This window comes from Somniosus microcephalus, chromosome 4, assembly GCF_052327205.1.
Source record: "Somniosus microcephalus isolate GS21.2 chromosome 4, FLI_Smic_1.0, whole genome shotgun sequence".
NCBI lineage: Eukaryota > Metazoa > Chordata > Chondrichthyes > Squaliformes > Somniosidae > Somniosus > Somniosus microcephalus.
The window spans coordinates 321,062,687-321,082,843 of NC_140990.1; the positions used below are offsets into that span (position 1 = coordinate 321,062,687).

The following is a 20,157-nucleotide window of genomic DNA, read 5'->3' on the forward strand; positions in this document are numbered from 1 at the left end:
AAATTGAATGGCGGAGCAGGCTCGAAGAGCCCTATGGCCTACTCCTGCTCCTATTTCTTATTTTCAACTCCCTTTTGATAGATATTATTGAATCTGCCTCCACCACCCTTTCAGGCAGTGCATTCCAGATCATAACAACTCGCTGCATAAAAATGTCTCCTCATTTCCCCCTTTTTTTTTTGCCAATGATCTAAAATATGTGTCCTCTGGTTACTGACCATTCTGCCAGTGGAAACAGTTTCTCCTTATTTACTCTATCAAAACTCATGATTTAAAATACCTATAGTAAATCTCCTCTTAACCGTCGCTGCTTTAAGGAGAACAATCCCAGCTTCTCCACATAACCGAAATCCCCCATCCCTAGTAAATCCCCTCTGCACCCTCTCCAAGGCCTTGACATCCTTCCTAAAGTGTGGTGCCCAGATTTGGGCACAATACTCCAGCTGAGGCCTAACCAGTGATTAATAAAGCTTTAGCATAAATACCTTGCTTTTGTACTCTGTTGCTCTATTTATAAAGCCCGGGATCTCGTATTTTTAAAAAAAAAACAGCTTTAGCAACTTGTCCCACCACCTTCAAAAGATTTGTGTATGCGAACCCCCAGGTCCCTTTGTTCCTGCACCCCCTTTAAAATGGTACCATTTTGTTGATATTACCTCTCCTCATTCCTCTTTCTAAAATGCATCACTTTGCACTTCTCTGTGTTAATTTTCATCTGCCATTAAAGTTATAGTTTAAAATATACATTGCGCTCCCCTCGACGTATCAGTTGGGAAGCACATTGGGCAGAGCCAGGAAGGGGTCCAGGGTCCACTCGCAGTCTGTTACCGAGTTATCTGATCGGCAGCTGCAGGGTTGCCATGGTTGCGCCTCAGTGCTCAGGGTTGTTGGCTGCGAGGGGAGTGCGGGCAAGGACAGGATCGGAGGCAGCAGTGATTACCCCCCCCCCCCCCCATTACGGAAAGAGCCCGTCGACACTCGCTGTCGGAGTTCGTTCGCGACAAACGGCCACCAAAATGCAGTGGTCAGGTCCAAAAAATAATCAAAAAAGCTAGTGGAATGTTGGCCTTTATATCTGGAGGGCTAGAACATAAAGGGGAGGAAGTTTTGCTACAGCTGTACAAAGCCCTGGTTAGACCACATCTGGAGCACTGAGTACAGTTCTGGGCACCGCACTTTAGAAAGGATTTATTGGCCTTGGAAGGAGCACAGCGCAGATTCACCAGAGTGTTACCGGGGCTCCAAGGGTTAGATAATGAGGTGAGATTACATAAACTAGGCTTGTATTCCCTGGACTATAGAAGGTTTGATTGATTGAGAATTTTAGGATTTTGAAAGGGGTAGACAGAGAGAAACTTTTTCTGCCGGTGGGGGGAGTCTAGGACAAGGGGAAATAACCTTAAAATCAGAGCCAGGCCATTCAGGAGAGAAGTTAGGAAACACTTCTTCACACAAAGGATGGTAGAAGTGTGGCACTCTCGCAGTAGATGCTAGCTCAATTAATAATTTTAAATCTGAGAGCGATAGATTTTTGCCAGCCAAGGGTATAAAAGGATATGGATCGAAGGCGGGCGGATGGGGTTAAGATACAGATCAGCCACGAACTCACTGAATGACGGAACAGGCTCGAGGGGCTGAATGGCCTACTCCTGGTTCTATTTCAGCAAGGCAGCAAAAGGATGACCACGCCCACAAAACTGTACACCAGCACGATCCAGTGAAGTGAGGTAATTGAAGTGGGGAGCGGGAGAGTTCAAAAGGACAGAACATGTACTTCCTGCACTCGGCTGGCCAATTACCTGGGCCACCTTGCAATGCAACTGTAGGTTATAATTTAAACTCAGTTATTTAAATAAATCTGGAATAAAAAGTTAGTATCAGTAATGGTGACCATGAAACTACCGGATTGCTGTAAAAACCCATCTGGTTCACTAATGTCCTTTAGGGAAGGAAATCTGCCGTCCTTACCCGGTCTGGCCTATATGTGACTCCAGACCCACAGCAATGTGGTTGACTCTTAACTGCTCCTCTGAAATGGCCTAGCAAGCCACTCAGTTGTATCAAAGGGCAATTAGGGATGGGCAATAAATGCTGGCATTGCCAGCGACGTCCACATCCCGTGAATTAAATATAAAGCACAGCGGTACATTAGACTTGGGTAAAATGGGGAAGCGGAACCCGTGCGATGAAGTCATTCCTTTCAGGAACGTGCTTAACCTCCCTTCTGCTATGGCAATGACCAGATCAGGAATCAGCACAAGGAAAGCCCACACCCTACAGCTCTGCGGCACAGCGTACTTTCACAAGAGGAGGAATGGCGAGCCTTTATTATACCCAGGTCTTCACTGCGCGGGTCAGGAGCTTTGTGGAGGGGAGCTGTCTCACAGCTACAGGAGCTTAACAAAAAGCAGCAACAGACATAAGGCAACAGCAGCGCGACGCACCTCCTAGTATTCCTGCGACAGCCTCCCGCGTCACCAGGGTTTCCGACTCCAGATAGACCACGAACGCCGCCAGGAAGACGAGGCGTTGCAGCACGAACCTCCAGTGCTCATTGAACCTGGAGAACAAAAATGCAGCGTCAGGCAAGCGTTCGTGTCGGCAGTCGAGACACCCGCAATGCACGGCAGGGTAGAGAACCCGAGTTCCAATCTCACCACGGCAATTTGAGAATTTGAATTCAGTTTAAAAAAATATATATATAAAAAGCTGGTATCGTGAAGCTGTCGGATTATCAAAAATCCAACTGGTTCACTAAAGTCCTTTAGGGAAGGAAACCTGCTGCCTGACATGAATCAGGCGCTGTCCAGGGAGAGTATAAATACTCGGGCATGGGCCCAGCTTGGGCAGGACATTCTTAACAGGAACTAGTGAAGGACACAACTAGACCTCCATGTTGTAAAACAGTTGATTAAAGCTTTGTTTAACGCTTAGACCAAGTGCCTAGTAGTTTTCTTACGTCACCGTCCTTCCCCGGTCTGGTCCAATGTTCCCTTTAAGCTGCTCGGCCGCGCAGTGCCACGGAGGTCCCGCGCAGCCGGTGAGCCGGCCTTTGAACTGAAAAAAACGCGCGTGCACAGAATTTTAAATGGCCCCCGCGCCCCTTTAACTAAGAGTTAGAGGGAACATTGGTCTGGCCTATAGGTGACTCCAGTCCCGCACCAACATGACTGACTCTTAGCTGCACTCTGAAGTGGCCTCATCAAGTTGTAACTAGGGATGGGCACTAAATGCCAGCCTTACCAACGCCGTGAATTTTTTTTTTTTTTAATGCAGTGATTCCTCACACCAGATCCAGTTTCCCAGACAGCATCAAAAGCTGTTGTGCTCTCTAGGGGTTTGTAATTCTTTCTTTCTTTAAAAAAAAGACACATTTTGGGAGTAGCTTTGGACAGCACACAAAGTTTATTTTAGTGAGTAGCTGAGTTGTACAGACGAGGAAGACCCCAGGCTTGATGCCGAGTTGCTGATAGGAATGTTACAATTGGCCTTGGGGGTTGGGGAAGGAAAGTCAGCCGGGATTGGGAAGAGGAGCGGTAAAAAAGGGTCGAAAGAAAAAGAAAGATTTACAAACGTATACGAAAGTGACAGGCGGGAAAAGACTAGCTGGTCCATCAAGCCTGCCTCACACCATGACGGGGCATTGTGACTAACCACTGGAAAATTCCTCCCCGTCCCCTTCGGGCGATGGAAACCAGTGCAGGGGATCACAGAGACCAGGCTTTGTCTGTAAAACCACTCGCCTTCTCTATGATGTGATCTCTACCCCAGTCAGGAACCGGTCCAGCTCCCTCTCGAAGGCTACACAGAGTCAGCACCCACCACACCAGCCCGCAATGTATTCCAGAGGCTCACTGCTCTCTGGGAAAGGCGGCCTGCCTAACGTCCAGTCCATTCCTACTCTTACACAGTTTAAACTCTTATCACCCGGTCCTCCCGAATCTGTCAAACTCGAATAACCTATCAATAGGCGCACAATCCAGCCGGGATTTTATAAGCCTCTATCGGGTCACCTCTAAGTCTACGCTGCTCTAAAGTTAAAAGATGTGTTGTATTTGGACTTTCAGAAGGCTTTCGATAAGGTCCCGCATAAGAGATTGGCGTGCAAAGTTAAAGCACATGGGATTGGGGGTAAGGTACTGACTCGGATAGAGAACTGGTTGGCAGACAGGAAGCAAAGAGTTGGAATAAACGGGTCTTTTTCTGAGTGGCAGGCAGTGACTAGTGGGGTACCGCAGGGATCGGTGCTAGGACCCCAGCTATTCACAATATATATTAATGATCTAGACGAGGGAACTAGATGTAATATCTCCAAGTTTGCAGACAACACAAAGCTGGGTGGGCGTGTGTGCGGTGAGGAGGATGCAGAGAAACTTCAGTATGACTTGGACAGGTTGGGCGATTGGGCAGATGCAGTATAATGTGGATAAATGCGAGGTTATCCACTTCGGTGGCAAAAACAGGAAGGCAGATTATTATCTGAATGGCAATAGATTGGGAAAAGGGGAAGTGCAACGAGACCTGGATGTCCTTGTGCACCAGTCGCTGAAGGTAAGCATGCAGGTGCAGCAGGCGGTTAAGAAGGCAAATGGTATGTTGGCCTTCATAGCGAGAGGATTCGAGTACAGGTGCAAGGATGTCTTGCTGCATTTGTATAGGGCCTTGGTGAGACCACACCTTGAGTATTGTGTGCAGTTTTGGTCACCTTCACAGAATCACAGAAACCCCACAGTGCAGATAGAGTACTAGATGATCAAGTACTTATCTGAGGAAGGATGTTCTCGCCATGGAGGGAGTGCAGCGAAGATTCACCAGACTGATACCTGGGATGGCAGGAATGACGTATGAGGAGAGATTGGGTCAATTAGGCTTATATTCGCTAGAGTTTAGAAGAATGAGAGGGGATCTCATTGAAACTTATAAAATTCTAACAGGACTAGACAGACTAGATGCAGGAAGGATGTTCCCGATGGCAGGGGAGTCCAGAATCAGGGGTCACAGTCTAAGGATAAGGGGTAAGCCATTTAGGACAGAGATGAGGAGGAATTTCTTCACCCAGAGAGGGGTGAACCTGTGGAATTCTCTACCACAGAAGGCAGTTGAGGCCAACTTATTAAATATATTCAAGAAGGAGTTAGATATATTTCTTAAGGCTAAAGGGATCAAGGGATATGAGGAGAAAGCAGGGACAGGGTACTGAATTTGGATGATCAGCCATAATCTCATTAAATGGCGGAACAGGCTCGAGGGGCTGAATGGCCTACTCCTGCTCCTATCTTCTATGTTTCTATGTTAAACCTATCTGAGTAACGATGGTAATTTGTAGCTCAAGCGATGGCGCAGTTGGTTGGCCCATTGCCCGTAATGAGACATACAACGCCTGGTTCAATTCCTAGTCGGTGTCGCAACGGGGAAGACAATCGGCTGACAGTGAATGACGGAATCATATTAGACAAGGCGCACGACTGTGCTATTCTTTCCACATTGCAGCCAGCGCTCCGAAATCTACAGTCTATCCCATAGTTAAATGGAGCACGTCCCAGGGCACTGCAGCCTTACAACGCACAACACGTACAGCGGTTCACGGGGAAGGCCCACCGCCACCTTCACAGGGCAAGGAGGGATGGGCAATAAATGTCGGCCTTGTCAGTGACGCCCACATCGCGAGAACAAATGAGGAACTGCTTTAAGGAGAAGCTATTCTGAATGGAGTTAAGTATCGACGCCCAAGATCCTGGTGACGAGGGTGGGAGTGCACGGGTTGCACTCTACGTGGCAAAGGGAACGGTAACATAGTGATTATGTTACTGTACTAGTAGTCCAGAGGCCTGGACTAATGATCCGGAGACACGAGTTCAAACTACGGCAGCTGGGGAATTTAAATTCAATTAATTTAAATAAATCTGGAATAAAAAGCTAGGATCAGTAATAGTGACCATGAAACTACTGGATTGTCGTAAAAACCCATCTGGTTCACTAATGTCCTTTAGGGAAGGAAATCTACCGCCTTTACCCGGTCTGGCCTATATGTGGCTGCAAACCCACAGCAAGGTGGTTGACACTTAACTGCCCTCTGAATTGGCCTAGCAAGCCACTCAGTTGTATTCAAGGGTAATTAGGGATGGGCAATAAATGCTGGCCTTGCCAGTGACACCCACATCCCGTGAATAAATTTTAAAAACACAACAGCCGTTGAAATGTTAAAACCAATGGCATAAATACATGCTGCTAATCTGTAGTAAAAAAAAGAAAATGCTGGAAATACAAAATCAAGTCTGCCCGCATCCGTGAAGATGGAAAGATGGGCGAATGTTGCCTTTAATTTTTTTTTGGGTGCGCGGCTCATTCAAAATACCGCGCATGTGCGCTTTTTTCCATTTAAAAGCTGGCTGCGCGGGAGCTGCAGAGCGGCGCAGCCTAGAGGGAACACGGGCGACTACATAACAACAGTTCCCTGCACTTCAAACAAATCCACTTTAGGTATCCACTGAGACCTTCTTCAGAGACAACGTCAATGCAAGTCTAATGTTTCAGTCCTGATGAAAGGTCTTGACCCGAAACATTTTTTCTTTACAGATGCTGATGGCCGCACTAGTCCTTGCCAGTCTTTTCCTGTTTCTATTTCCATTTCCAGCACTTGCATTTCTATTTTCATCACCAACCTGTAATACTGGTCTGCAGGGAACTTGGTCTTCAGTTCGGCTAGATGTGTCTTCACGGCGTCAAAATGTTCCCGTGCTTTCTGGCACTTATTTGGTACTAACACATACAAAAATAAAATAATCAATGACTTGGATTGAATATAAATCGTTATTAATAGGGCATCTGTCTCATCAGGTTAAAACTATAAAATATAGGAGGTAACAAGGAGGGTAGATGAGAGTAGTGCGTTTGATGTAGTGTATATGGACTTTAGCAAGGCTTTTGATAAGGTTCCACATGGTAGACTGGTCACAAAGTTAAAAGCCCATGGGATCCAGGGCAAAGTGTCAAGTTGGATTCAAAACTGGCTCGGAGACAGGAAGCAGAGGGTAATGGTTGATGGGTGTTTTTGTGACTGGAAGGCTGTTTCCAGTGGGGTTCCGCAGGGCTCAGTACTAGGTCCCTTGCTTTTTGTGGTATATATATATCAACGATCTTGACTTGAATATAGGGGGTATGATTGAGAAGTTTGCAGATGATACTAAAATTGGCTGTGTGGTTGATACTGAAGAAGGAAGCTGTAGACTGCAGGAAGATATCAATAAATTGGTCAGGTGGGCATTGGTCAGGTGGGCAGAACAGTGGCAAATGGAATTCAATCGGGAGAATGTGAGGTAATGCTTTTGTGGAGGGCTAACAAGGAAAGGGAATACACATTAAATGGTTGGACACTGAGTAGTGTAGAGGAACAAAGGGACCTTGGCGTGCATGTCCACAGATCCCTGAATGTAGCAGGCCAAGTAGATAAGGTGGTTAAGAAGGCATACAGAATGCTTGCCTTTATTAGCCGTGGCATAGAATATAAGAGCAGGAGGGTTTATGCTTCAACTGTATAAAACACTAGTTAGGCCTCAGCTAGAGTACTGCGTGCAGTTCTGGTCACCACATTACAGGAAAGATGTGATTGCACTGGAGAGGGTACAGAGGAGATTTACAAGGACGTTGCCGGGAGTAGAGAATCTTAGCTATGAGGAAAGACTGGATAGGCTGGGTTTGTTTTCCTTGGAACAGAGGAGGCTGAGGGGAGACCTTATTGAGGTGTATAAAATGATGAGGGGCTTAGATAAAGTGGATAGAAAGGACCTATTTCCCTTAGCAGAGGGGTCAAAAACCAGGGGGCACAGATTTAAAGTAATTGGTGGAAGGTTTAGAGGGGATTTGAGGGGAAATTTCTTCACCCAGAGGGTTCTGGGGGTCTGGAACTCACTGCCTGAAAGGGTGGTAGAGGCAGGAACCCTAACCACATTTAAAAAGTACTTGGATGTGTACTTGGGATGCTCTAACCTGCAGGGCTACGGACCAAGAGCTGGGAAGTGGGATTAGGCTGGATAGCTCTTTGTTGGCCGGCGCGGACACGATGGGCCGAAATGGCCTCCTTCCGTGCTGTAACTTTCTATGATTCTATGAACGTTCATCACCATCAAGCCATACCTTGCAAGGAAGAGCAGGGGGGAGTTCTCCCCAGTGTCCTGGCCAATATTTATCCCTCAACCAACATCACTAAAGCAGATTACCTGGTCATTATCACATTGCTGTTTGTGGGAGCTTGCTGTGCGCAAATTGGCTGCCGCGTTTCCTACATTACAACAGTGACTAAGAGTACTTCATTGGCTGTAAAAGCACTTTGGGGCGTCCTGAGGTTGTGAAAGGGGCGCTGTTCTTTTTACATAGAATTTACGGCACAGAAACAGGCCATTCGGCCCAACCAGCCCGTGCTGGTGTTGTGGAGTATTTTAAACCAACACTCGACACAAGGGTTTAGATCGATAGTCAAGTTGTCTTTATTGCACCGGTGGGGAAACAGTCTGCTCTGTCTTAGCCAGGCCTTTCCAAATTGTTAGAGCAAACACGACCTTTTTATACATTACAATAAGCATGGCCACCTCATGTTAAATTCATTCCTGCCACCTGATTGGATCTTGGCCTGCATGCACCTTCACAGATTGGTTACCAATCTTAATGTAAACATGTATAAGCTGCCTCCTCAATCAATCACTCAAACTGCTGAATGCTAATTAAAAGATATCTTGGAATATAACCTAGGTAATAAAGTTCTTACGGGCAGTTGAAATGCTGGACATCCTGTCTCCATTTAATTGTTTTATATCTCTCCAAAGGTCAGCTATCTTTGACCGCATCTTTATGAATGTGGTCTTTGATGTCAGTCCCTGTCCTTACACTATTCAGGGAAACTGCCAGCGATGTCAGTTTAACTCTTTCCCCACTGCACCGGTGTTGATGCTCCACTCGAGCCTCCTCCTATCCTTCCTCATCTAACTCTATTAGCACAACCCTCTATTCCCTTCTCCCTCGTGTGTTTATCCAGCCTCCACCTTAAATGCATCTATACCATTCACCTCAACCACTCCCTGAGGTAGCCAGTTCCACATTCTCACCACTCTCGGTGTTGCTCACTGATCTCTGGTCGAGGGCCGCAATCTTGAAAGGGCTGCTTTCAAGAAAGTAACAACACACGGCACGACAGAGTGAATGGACGTAGTTCTGTGCCTGCAGTTTCCCATTGCAACGAGCTTCTTATCTCAATGACTCCACTGCGGGGTGTTGCCAATTGGGGGCCACGGACTTCCCCACAGGAGGAGAATGAAAACTATTGGAGCGAAATTCTTTTAATATCTGGTTCTATCACTTCCGGTATTGAAGCTGGGATCATCCTGCCCCCCCCGCAGCAATATTTTTTTTGCTACTTTTTCTGGAGAGCAAGAAAAGGAGAGGGTGATAGCACCGAATCACAGGTCAGTTTGCGTCGTACAGCCGAACTAGTCATGAACGCAGAGATCCAACAAACAGCAATTACATGAATTTAGATAGTGGTTTTAAATTGGAAATGAGCCCCAAGGCGCTTCACAGAGGCGTAGGGGAAAGTAAAACAAAGACACCGCGCCAGAGGAGGCGATGTTAGGAAAAGGTGACAAAATCGCCTTATCTGAGGAAGGATGTTCTTGCCATGGAGGGAGTGCAGCGAAGATTCACCAGGCTGATACCTGGGATGGCAGGAATGACGTATGAGGAGAGATTGGGTCGATTGGGCTTATACTCGCTGGAGTTTAGAAGAATGAGAGGGGATCTCATTGAAACTTATAAAATTCTAACAGGACCAGACAGACTAGATGCCGGAAGGGTGTTCCCGATGGCGGGGGAGTCCAGAACCAGGGGTCACAGTCTAAAGATAAGGGGTAAGCCATTTAGGACTGAGATGAGGAGGAATTTCTTCACCCAGAGAGTGGTGAACCTGTGGAATTCTCTACCACAGAAGGCAGTGGAGGCCAATTCATTAAATATATTCAAGAAGGAGTTAGATATATTTCTTAAGGCTAAAGGGATCAAGGAATATGGGGAGAAAGCATGGACAGGGTACTGAATTTGGATGATCAGCCATGATCTCATTGAATGGCGGAGCAGGCTCAAGGGGCCGAATGGCCTACTCCTGCTCCTATCTTCTATGTTTCTATTACAACTGTGACTACACTTCAAAAGTACTTCATTGGCTGTAGAACCTGTTGGGACGTCGTGAAAGGCACTAGATAAATGCAAGTCCTTCTTTCTTTTTTTATATTTAACACTAAACCAAAAAGTCCACGATTGGATGTGATACCAAGTGATTCTGGAGTTTATAAAGCTTCCTGTCTTCAAGACTTTGCAACACCAAGGAGTGCTTGGTGCAGTCCACCATTCACTCATAATGGGTGCCTGATTTCAACCTCACCATTCCGAGGAGGAAACAAGTGGAGGCTGGTGGTTCTCCACTGAGGGGGAGAGGGAAAGTCATCCAGGGCCACTTTCGCGATGCCTCAGTGGGCAGCTGTAGGAAACATTGGCAAAAGGCCTGCGACTCGGTCTCTGTCGGGCAGTAGGAGTCATGGAATAGAACCAGTAAGGCCATCGGGCACATCACACCTGTGTGGACTCACTGAAAGAGCCATGCACTTAGTCCCATTCCCCTACCCAATGATTTTCTTTTGTTTCAAAGAGGATAAGTAGCAGATACAGGGAAGAAAATAGGAGAGGCAGACAGAAAAAGACACACATACAAAAAGACAAAACATGAATGAGAAAACAACATTAAAAAAAAAATCAAACAGCCAGAATAATCTACTACATTGGACACCATGGGCCTCTTTCTGTGCCCTAAATTTCTATGATTCTATGATTACTGATTTCTTTCTCTCACATACTTACTGTCTTTAAAGCCAGACGTCTGGTGGACAGTCTGCAGCAGGGTTAGAATCTCGCGAGCCGTCTGCTCGAGGGCTTGAACAACTTTTCTTATTTCCTATAAATATCAACAGAAATGAATGGGTGAATACAGCAGCACAGCGAGCAAAAGAAAGAGAGACCTCAGAATCCGCCATTTAATCAGCAACCATTTGTGGGTGGGTCATAAAAATGACACTGAAATGTCCTGAGGACACAGCAAGGCGGTATTATCAATGGATGCTCTTTCCGAAATCCTGGGATCATCCTTGTCGTTTTGTCTGGAGGTCTCTGGATGCCCCACAATACACACAATGGCCTGGAATTCTGCGGCCAGCGGCGAAGCGATGGCGCTCGCCGCTGACCTCGAAGAAGGTTGTCCACAAAAATCTTACGATCACTGTGGCAAAAACTTTAGCTTTCTCGCCGTTAGTTTGATTGTAGCGCTGATCTCCAGTGTCCCGGATCAAGGATGTCATCAAGCTGGCTAAGCAGCCTATCACATTGAAGAATTGTCACAAACAGCAAACCAGGAAATAAAAAGCAGCGTTTATCATTCACTTATTAATTAATTTTTTTTTTTTTTTTTACGGAGAGCGAAATAAAGATTGGGACATACACACGAGGATAAAATAGAAGCTGAAATGTCATAAACAAACTTTTTTAAAAAAACATTAAAAAATCCAGTAATTTTAAATCCTAATTGAGACATTCCACAAATATAAAATTAGTTTTTCAAGGCCAGAACGGTTGTTCAGCAGTAGTCATCACTCAGAACGCCGTTAAAAACCCAGTTACACCTCATTGAACAAGGCTTAACATTTATATGGGGCGATTAACAGCGTTATTAGAGCAGAACCAGGGACGTTTTCGTCAGTTCAAGGGATTGCCGGCTACAGAGAATTCTGTAGCGCAGCCTATGGCAGAGCAGTGAACGAATGAACGCAACTTCAGGACTTCCACGTTTGTCTGTGCATGTGCTCAATCCTGAAGTTACGGTTGGTTTCAGAGGGGTAATGACGGCAAATGCTGACAGTTTCGCCGTCATTACCACCACAAAATCCGGGCCAATATTCCAATCGTGGCCTCATTGGCTTAGACTGTAGCTGAAAAAGAATAAGCTGTCAATAGACACTTGGCAAGTATGCAAGCAAAATTAACGTAGATTTTCAAGGAGTTGGGAGCAGCTCGGTGGAGCCTGGCCATACCTGACCAGGGAAAAGTCAAAGGCCTAGAAATTGGGTATAGCCCCGCTTGAGGCGTTAGAACTGGCGGAGCGCTAATTTATAGCCAGACGAAAGTTATCGCTGCCTGGCGAGATATTGGGTTGCATCGCCCCCAAAGGGGATTGAGGCGCTAATTCAGCCGTTGCACGGTGCTCCTATGGCGCAAAAGCTCAGGCGCTACTCAATATCGACGTGGACGGGCGCAGCGCAGGTGATCTCAATTACGGGAAACCACGAGACTTCCAGGCGCCGGCCGGCTCTTAAAGGGGTGGGTCAGTCAGCCTGAGCTTCAACACCCAACGCCCTGTAGGCCTTAGAATCGACGCTCGCCCTTGTCTGGCGTTACAAACTTGTTCAGCATGGAGAAGGTTAGACAGAGAGCAGAGCGCTTCAGCACTGAGGCTCTGGACCACTTGGTGACTGCAGTTGAGCGCCGTCGAGATGTCCTGTATCCGGATAATGGCAAGAGGCCGAATCAGAAGGCTTATCGACGATCTTGGAGGGAGGTTGCTGTGAGGGTCAACTCCAGCAGCATGGCGACCAGGACCCCTGTTCAGTGCAGGAAGAAATTCAACGACCTCACACGGATCGTTAGGGTGAGTGATGGTTTAGCAAACTTCTGATTCCCTCCATCTGCAGCGGGCTTCGGGCACCCTGTTGCAATGATGCCCCAATGGCCATCTGTCAGCATGCACCCATGGCCCTTTCTGGGCACACACATGGACAGATGTCTCAAGGCCTCATGTAAGGGCTCTTTCACCATGGGGGCCATGCGATGATCTCTCAAGGCCTCATGTAAGGGCTCTTGCACCATGGGGTGCATGCGGTGATCTCTCAAGGCCTCATGTAAGGGCTCTTGCACCATGGGGGGCATGCGGTGATCTCTCAAGGCCTCATGTAAGGGCTCTTGCACCATAGGGGGCATGCGATGATGTCTCAAGGCATCATGTTACAGAACTTCCCCTTCTTTCCCCTGCAGTCCAAGCTGGCGATGATCCGAAAGGAGCAGCGTCGAACCGGTGGCGGACCTCCACAAGTGGTCACTCTCACGGATCTGGAGGAGAGAGTGCACCAGATACTTGGAGGACGTCTGTCTGGTCCTGTGACCACTGCATCTGCCGACCCCATTTCCGACAGCGAGGGTAAGACTCTCACCTTTTTCACCTGTTGCCTTCCACTTGGTCCCCCCGCCAGCATGCATCCTCAGTGTGCAGCCATGTCAGAGCCTTGCTGCAATCTGGCATGCCTTTCAGCAAACCTGTCCTTTTGCTAAAGCCACTCTTCCACCTCCCACTTTCAGATGAAGCAGCACCAACTCAGGCTCAACGCACTGAAGCTGCCAGTGCCAGTGCCACCGGAGGCGAGTACCAGGAGAAATCCGGACCAGCCGTTGCAGAATCCGGGGAGCGGACACATCTACAGACTGGGGATAGTAGTCCCCTGGAGGGGAGGGGGGGGTGCTCTGAGGATGAACCAGTTGCCGGACCAAGCGGCATGCAGCAACGCACGGAGGATAGGCAAGTTCGGCCACCGTCTCCCCGGAGGGCAAGGCAGGTAGTGATGACTGCTGCACAGAGTGCAGATGAGGTGCGTCGCCTGGCTGAGATGAGCAAACAGGCCCGGATCAGACACACGGAGCTGATGGCTGCAGTCGAGAAGATGCCTGAGTCAATAGATTCATTGGCTAAGAGTATGTTGGACTTCGGGGCAACAATGGAGAGGACTCTCCAGGGCTTTGGGGCAACAATGGACAGGACTCTCCAGGTCTTCGGGGTAACAATGGACAGGTCTATCCAGGGCAACAATGGACAGGACTATCCAGGGCTTCGGCCCAACAATGGAGAGGGCTGTCCACGGCTTTGAGTCGGCTATGGAAAGGACCGTTCAGGGCTTCGGACAATCCCTGGAAAGGTCTGTCCAGGGCTTGTCCGAGGCAGTGGAGCGGTCGGCACCTGCCTTGTCCGAAGCAATGGGAAGAACTGTCCAGGCCTTCTCCGAAGCACTGGCACCTGGCACACAGGTCCTCACTGTTGCCACGCAGTCACTTGCTGGGCTCCTCCACACCCAGATTGATGCAACGCGATCTCTCACTGTAGCCACCCTCTCTGCATCAGTCACGATCACCCCGGGCCCTTCCAGTCCCATACAAGGCCAAGAATCAGTGGAGCATGCGATTGTGGCGGATGAGCCGAGCCGCCCCCTCAGATAGCCAGTGTGTCGTCTGACCATGGTGCAGGTGTCCTCTCTCGGCAGGAGACCATTGCACATGCCAGCGCTGGGACGCCTGCATTGCAGCTGCCACCACCTGCAGGCCACACTGCTTCCAGCGATGGTCACATCAAGCATCCTGCGTCCGCACCCTCCAAGCCCAGAGGTCGGCCAGGCCGTCCCTCAGGGCCTTCTGCGCTTCCAGACAGTCAGCAGGCGTCCCCAGCCTTGAGGCCGCCACTGGGGTCCAATTACGTAGGAGCAGCAGGGAGGGAAGGGGCCGGGCGCGAAAGAGAAGTCGTTCTCCCTCAAGGGGCCAGTTGTAGAGGGAGGTGCTGAGACGTTTGTTTGTCCAAATTCAAGGACACCCTCACCTGTTGTTATATTTGCCGAAGGTTTGTTGAGTTTTGCGGCTTTGCCGAAGAGTTCACAGTTATTTTGAAAGTTATGGTTTCTGTTGACGTTACGTTGTTTAGCTGTAATGAAAGACTTTTGTGCCAATAAACAGAAGTTTCAATGTGGCATGGTGCATGTGACTAGTTTCAGTGATGCTGGCATTCAGAGGCCGTCAAACATCCAAAGTGCGCATGAGTTAAGACTCTCATCATTCCGCCACAGGGGTCTCGGCACGAGTCCAGATGAGCCTCTGATGTATGGCCCTTCCACTTTCAGCAGCCCTTCCATCTTCCTCCTCCTCCTCCTCCGCCTGCTCTTCCTCCTCCTCCTCCGCCTCCTCCTCCACCTGCTCTTCCTCCTCCTCCTCCTCCTCCGCCTGCTCCTCCTCCTCCGCCGCCTGCTCTTCCTCCTCCTCCTCCTGCTCCGCCTCCTCCTCCGCCTGCTCTTCCTCCTCCTCCTGCTCTTCCTCCTCCTCCTCCGCCTCCTCCTCCTCCGCCTGCTCCTCCTCCACCTGCTCTTCCTCCTCCTCCGCCTGCTCTTCCTCCTCCTCCTCCTCATACTCCTCCTCCTCCGCTGGTCGTTGAGGGACAGCTGGAATTGGCTGGGTGCGTCGATTCGCCAAGTTGTGGAGCATGCAGCAGACGACGACGATGTGTCCCACTTGCTGCGGCGAGTACTGCAGGGATCCCCCCGAACGTTCCAGACATCGGAAACGCTTTTTGACAACACCAATAGTGTGGTGTTTACTGTGCCTGCTCGCCTGATGGCCGCTGCTGATCAGCTCTTCTGCTGGGGTGTCGGCCACACGGAGTGCTGTCATCAGCCATGGCCAGAGAGGATAGCCCTTGTCCCCAGTAAGCCAGCCTCGTCTTCGAGGCAGCCCCTCAAAAAGGTTACAAACTGAGGTCAACCGCAGGATAAAGGCATCGTGGCTGCACCCTGGGAAATGCGCGGTGACTGCCATGATGATTTGGCGGTGGTCATAGACCAGCTGCATGTTGAGGGAGTGGAACCTCTTGTGGTTGCGGAAGTCCTAAGGGTGATGGCATGGCGCCCTCAAAGCCACATGTGTGCTATCACTCGCCCCCTGCACCATGGGGAAGTCCGCAATAGAAGCGACACCCTGCGCGCGCTCCGCCTGCTTGTGCAGGGTCCGAGGGAAGGTCATGAATTGACGCCTTCGCCTATAAAGGGCATCTGTAACTTGCTGGATGCAACAGTGGACTGCAACCTGAGCGACAGTCGCAATGTCCCCAATGGCTGACTGAAAGGATCCGTTGGCATAAAAATTGAGGCCATCAGTCAGTTTAGCGATCACGGACAGAGAGGTTCTGCAGCGTTCACGCGGCTGCAGATCCTGACCAAGCAGGTGGCACAGATCAGTAACAATGTCCCTCCAGATTCGGAGCCTTCGCAAACACTGCTCCTCCGACATGTCAAGGCTTGTCACCTGCTGCCTAAAGACCCTCGCAGCTTCCCGTCGGATTGGCCGACCTCCATTGCCCCTCCTCCTTCTGGCCAATCCTGGCCCTCTCTCCCGCCGTCTCTCTGCCCCTTCAGTGTTGGGCGATGAGGCCGTCGCCCTCCAAAGAAGCTCCCATTCCGATGCTAGTTGGTCAAAAGGCTTTTAGGTGTAGTGCTGCAAGTGCTTCGGACAGGTTTGAAGGTCCCAAGTACTGTAAAGCTAAATTCCCAGAACTCCGCTCCACATTAGCTCGCCAGCTCTCTCCAGCAACGATCGCAATGAGCAGGCCAAGTGGCTGAAGATTCTGCACTGGAGCTGTCCCCTTTAAATAGCACCCCCCTACTCCGAGAAGGGCCTGTTAGCCCTCCCTCGAACTGTCACTAATAGCGCTGGGCGTTAAGGCTCCGGGCGCCACCCAATATGCACTCAGGCGCTCCTAAAAGGCGTTGCACACTGAAATGACGTCATGATCTGCTTGCGCTCGCGGGCGCGCGCAAACATTTAGCGCAGGCGCTAAATGTATAGTCAATATCTGAGTTGTCGCTATCTTCATAGCATCCGCCCCAACATAGGGTATCGCCCCAATTCTAGGTCTCTTTAGGCGCTCAGCGCCGGCGCTACCAACTGAATTTCTAGGCCAAACTGTTTAGTTAAGGTGATTTCTGCCTCCCTCCCCCCTCTTCACTCTCTATGGAAACTCAACATCCCTACTACGTTGAGGTGGCTCAGTGGGTAGCACCCCTCAGGAGTCAGAAGACCGTGGGTTCAAACCCCACTCCAGACTTGAGCAAAATCTAGGCTGACACTCCATAAGAATGGTAAGAATTAGGAACAGGAGTAGACCAAACGGCCCCTCGAGCCTGCTCCGCCATTCAATAAGATCTTTAACCTCAACTCCACTTTCCCACCCGATCTCGATATCCCTTGATTCACCTGGAGTCCAAAAATCTATCGATCTCAGCCTTGAATATACTCAACGATTCAGCAACCACAGCCCTCTGGGGCAGAGAATTCCAAAGGTTCACAACCCTCTGAGTGAAGACATTCCTCCTCATCTCAGTCCTAAATGGCCGGCCCCTTATCCTGAGACTCTGCCCCCTAGTTCTAGACACTCCAGCCAGGGGGAACAACCTCTCAGCATCTTCCCTGCTGCAACAAAGGTTCACTAGATTGATTCCTGGGTTGAGAGGGCTGTCCTATGAGGAGAGATTGTGTAGGTTGGGCCTATACTCTGTGGAGTTTAGAAGAATGAGAGGAGATTTCATTGAAACATATAAGATTCTGAGGGGGATTGACAGGGTAGATGCTGAGAGGCTGTTTCCCCTGGCTGGAGAGTCTAGAACTAGGGGGCATAGTCTCAGAATAAGGGGTCAGCCATTTAAGACTGAGATGAGAAGGAATTTCTTCACTCAGAGGGTTGTGAATCTTTGGAATTCTCTACCCCAGAGAGCTGTGGAGGCTCAGTCGTTGAGTATATTCAAGGCTTAGATTGATTTTGGACTCTAGGGGAATCAAAGGGCTATGGGGATCGGGCGGAAAAGTGGAGTTGAGGTTGATGATCAGCCATGACCTTATTGAATGGCGGTGGAGCAAGCTTGAGGGGCCAAATGGCTGACCCCTGCTGCTATTTCTCACCCTGCCAATTCCCCTCAGCACCTTGTACGTTTCAATGAGATCAGCTCTCATTCTTCTAAACTCCAGAGAGCGGAGGCCCACACTCCCAGTGTGGTGCTGAGGGAGCGCTGCGCTACTGCCGGTGCAGTAGTCCGCCAGCCCTCCCTCTCTCGGGTGGCGGTCGAGAGATCCCGGGTTGGCCGCTGCTCTCGGCAGAGCCGGCCGGCGAGATGTCCCGGGCCGCCATCCCTGGTTGACTGGGGGGGACTGAGGCGCCATTTCAGTGGGGTCAGTCGGTCAGTGGGAGCTTGCTACGAGCAAATTGGGTGCCCTGGGGTTGTGGGGGAACTCCTGGCAATTGGATTGGCTCTGGCAGCGGGCCGCAGGTGATTGGCTGTCAGGCCGTCCAATGAGTTGGAATAAACGGGTCTTTTTCCGAGTGGCCGGCAGTGACTAGTGGGGTACCGCAGGGATCGGTCCTAGGACCCCAGCTATTCACAATATATATAAATGATCTAGACGAGGGAACTAGATGTAATATCTCCAAGTTTGCAGACAACACAAAGCTGGGTGGGTGTGTGTGTTGTGAGGATGCCGAGAAACTTCAGTATGATTTGGACAGGTTGGGTGATTGGGCAGAAGCATGGCAGATGCAGTATAATGTGGATAAATGCGAGGTTATCCACCTTGGTGGCAAAAACAGGAAGGCAGATTATTATCTGAACGGCAATAGATTGGGAGAAGGGGAAGTGCAACAAGACCTGGGTGTCCTTGTGCACCAGTCGCTGAAGGTAAGCATGCAGGTGCAGCAGGCGGTTAAGAAGGCAAATGGTATGTTGGCCTTCGTAGCGAGAGGGTTCGAGTACAGGAGCAAGGATGTCTTGCTGCAGTTGTACAGGGCCTTGGTGAGACCACACCTTGAGTATTGTGTGCAGTTTTGGTCGCCTTATCTGAGGAAGGATGTTTTTGCCATGGAGAGAGTGCAGCGAAGATTCACCAGGCTGATACCTGGGATGGCAGGAATGACGTATGAGGAGAGATTGGGTACTCGCTGGAGTTTAGAAGAATGAGAGGGGGTCTCATTGAAACTTATAAAATACTGACAGGACTAGACAGACTAGATGCAGGAAGGATGTTCCCGATGGTGGGGAGTCCAGAACCAGGGTCACAGTCTAAGGATAAGGGGTAAGCCATTTAGGACAGAGATGAGGAGGAATTTCTTCACCCAGAGAGTGGTGAACCTGTGGAATTCTCTACCACAGAAGACAGTTGAGGCCAAGTCATTAAATATATATCCTGCAAATCCATTGGCAGGATAGGCGCACCAACGTCAGTGTTCTTGCCCAGACCAACATCCCCAGCATCGAAGGTCTGACCATGCTCAATCAGCTCCGATGGACGGGTCACATTGTCCGCATGCCCGATACGAGACTCCCAAAACAAGCGCTGTACTTGGAGCTCCGGCACGGCAAGAGAGCCCCAGGTGGGCAGAGGAAACGTTTCAAGGACACCCTCAAAGCCTCCTTGAAAAAGTGTAACATCCCCACCGACACCTGGGAATCCCTGGCCCAAGACCGCACAAAGTGGAGGAGAACACCTCGTGTCTCTTCGCCGGGAGCAAGCGGAAGCGAAGTGCAGGCAGCGCAAGGAGCGCACGTCAACCCAAGCACCCCACCCACCCCTTCAAACACCGTCTGCCCCACCTGTGACAGAAACTGTAGGTCCCGCATTGGACTAGATCAGTCACCCGAGAACTCACTTTTAGTGTGGAAGCAAGTCATCCTCGGTTCTGAGGGACTGCCTAAGAGAAGAAGAAATATATTCAAGAAGGAGTTGGATATATTTCTTAAGGCTAAAGGGATCAAGGGATATGGCGAGAAGGCAGGGACAGGGTACTGAATTTGGATGATCAGCCATGATCTCATTGAATGGCGGAACAGGCTCGAAGGGCCGAATGGCCTACTCCTGCTCCTATCTTCTATGTTTCTATGGGGATGGGCTTCCCTCCACACTCACTCTCTCCCGCCCTCCCGCCCCGGTTGCTATGGAAACCCACCTCTCGGACATCCTGGTCCGCGGCCAGGGAGCCCTGGATCAGGCTGAACAAATCCGTCACCGACATAACGGGAGCCGCTCTCCGTCCCCTCCCTTACACACACAGAGAAACAGAACAAAACAGACCAGACCAGACAAACCCGCCAACAATGAGCAGCTTCTCCTTAGCGGCAGGAGCAAGGAGCGGGGGGCTTCCCCACCGCGTGTCGCGCACAATAACATCTACAGCACCGCCTGATTTCATTTTAAAACCTGCACACATCTTTAATTTTTTTTTCA

General features: G+C 49.7%; 1 protein-coding gene across 1 annotated transcript in view; it reads right to left on the bottom strand.

Moving 5' to 3' along the window:
- Window positions 1–20,092, bottom strand: part of tsn (translin) — a 31,957-nt gene extending 11,865 nt beyond the window's left edge. Inside the window, exons 1-4 of the mRNA XM_085986823.1 lie at window positions 19,880–20,092; window positions 10,900–10,993; window positions 6,663–6,759; window positions 2,445–2,560 (exon numbers count right to left, since the gene is read on the bottom strand). Coding sequence (XP_085842949.1) covers window positions 2,445–2,560; window positions 6,663–6,759; window positions 10,900–10,993; window positions 19,880–19,945 — 373 coding nt within the window. The 5' untranslated portion in view covers window positions 19,946–20,092. The remainder of the gene's footprint in view (window positions 1–2,444; window positions 2,561–6,662; window positions 6,760–10,899; window positions 10,994–19,879) is intronic.
- Window positions 20,093–20,157: the final 65 nt, after the last annotated feature.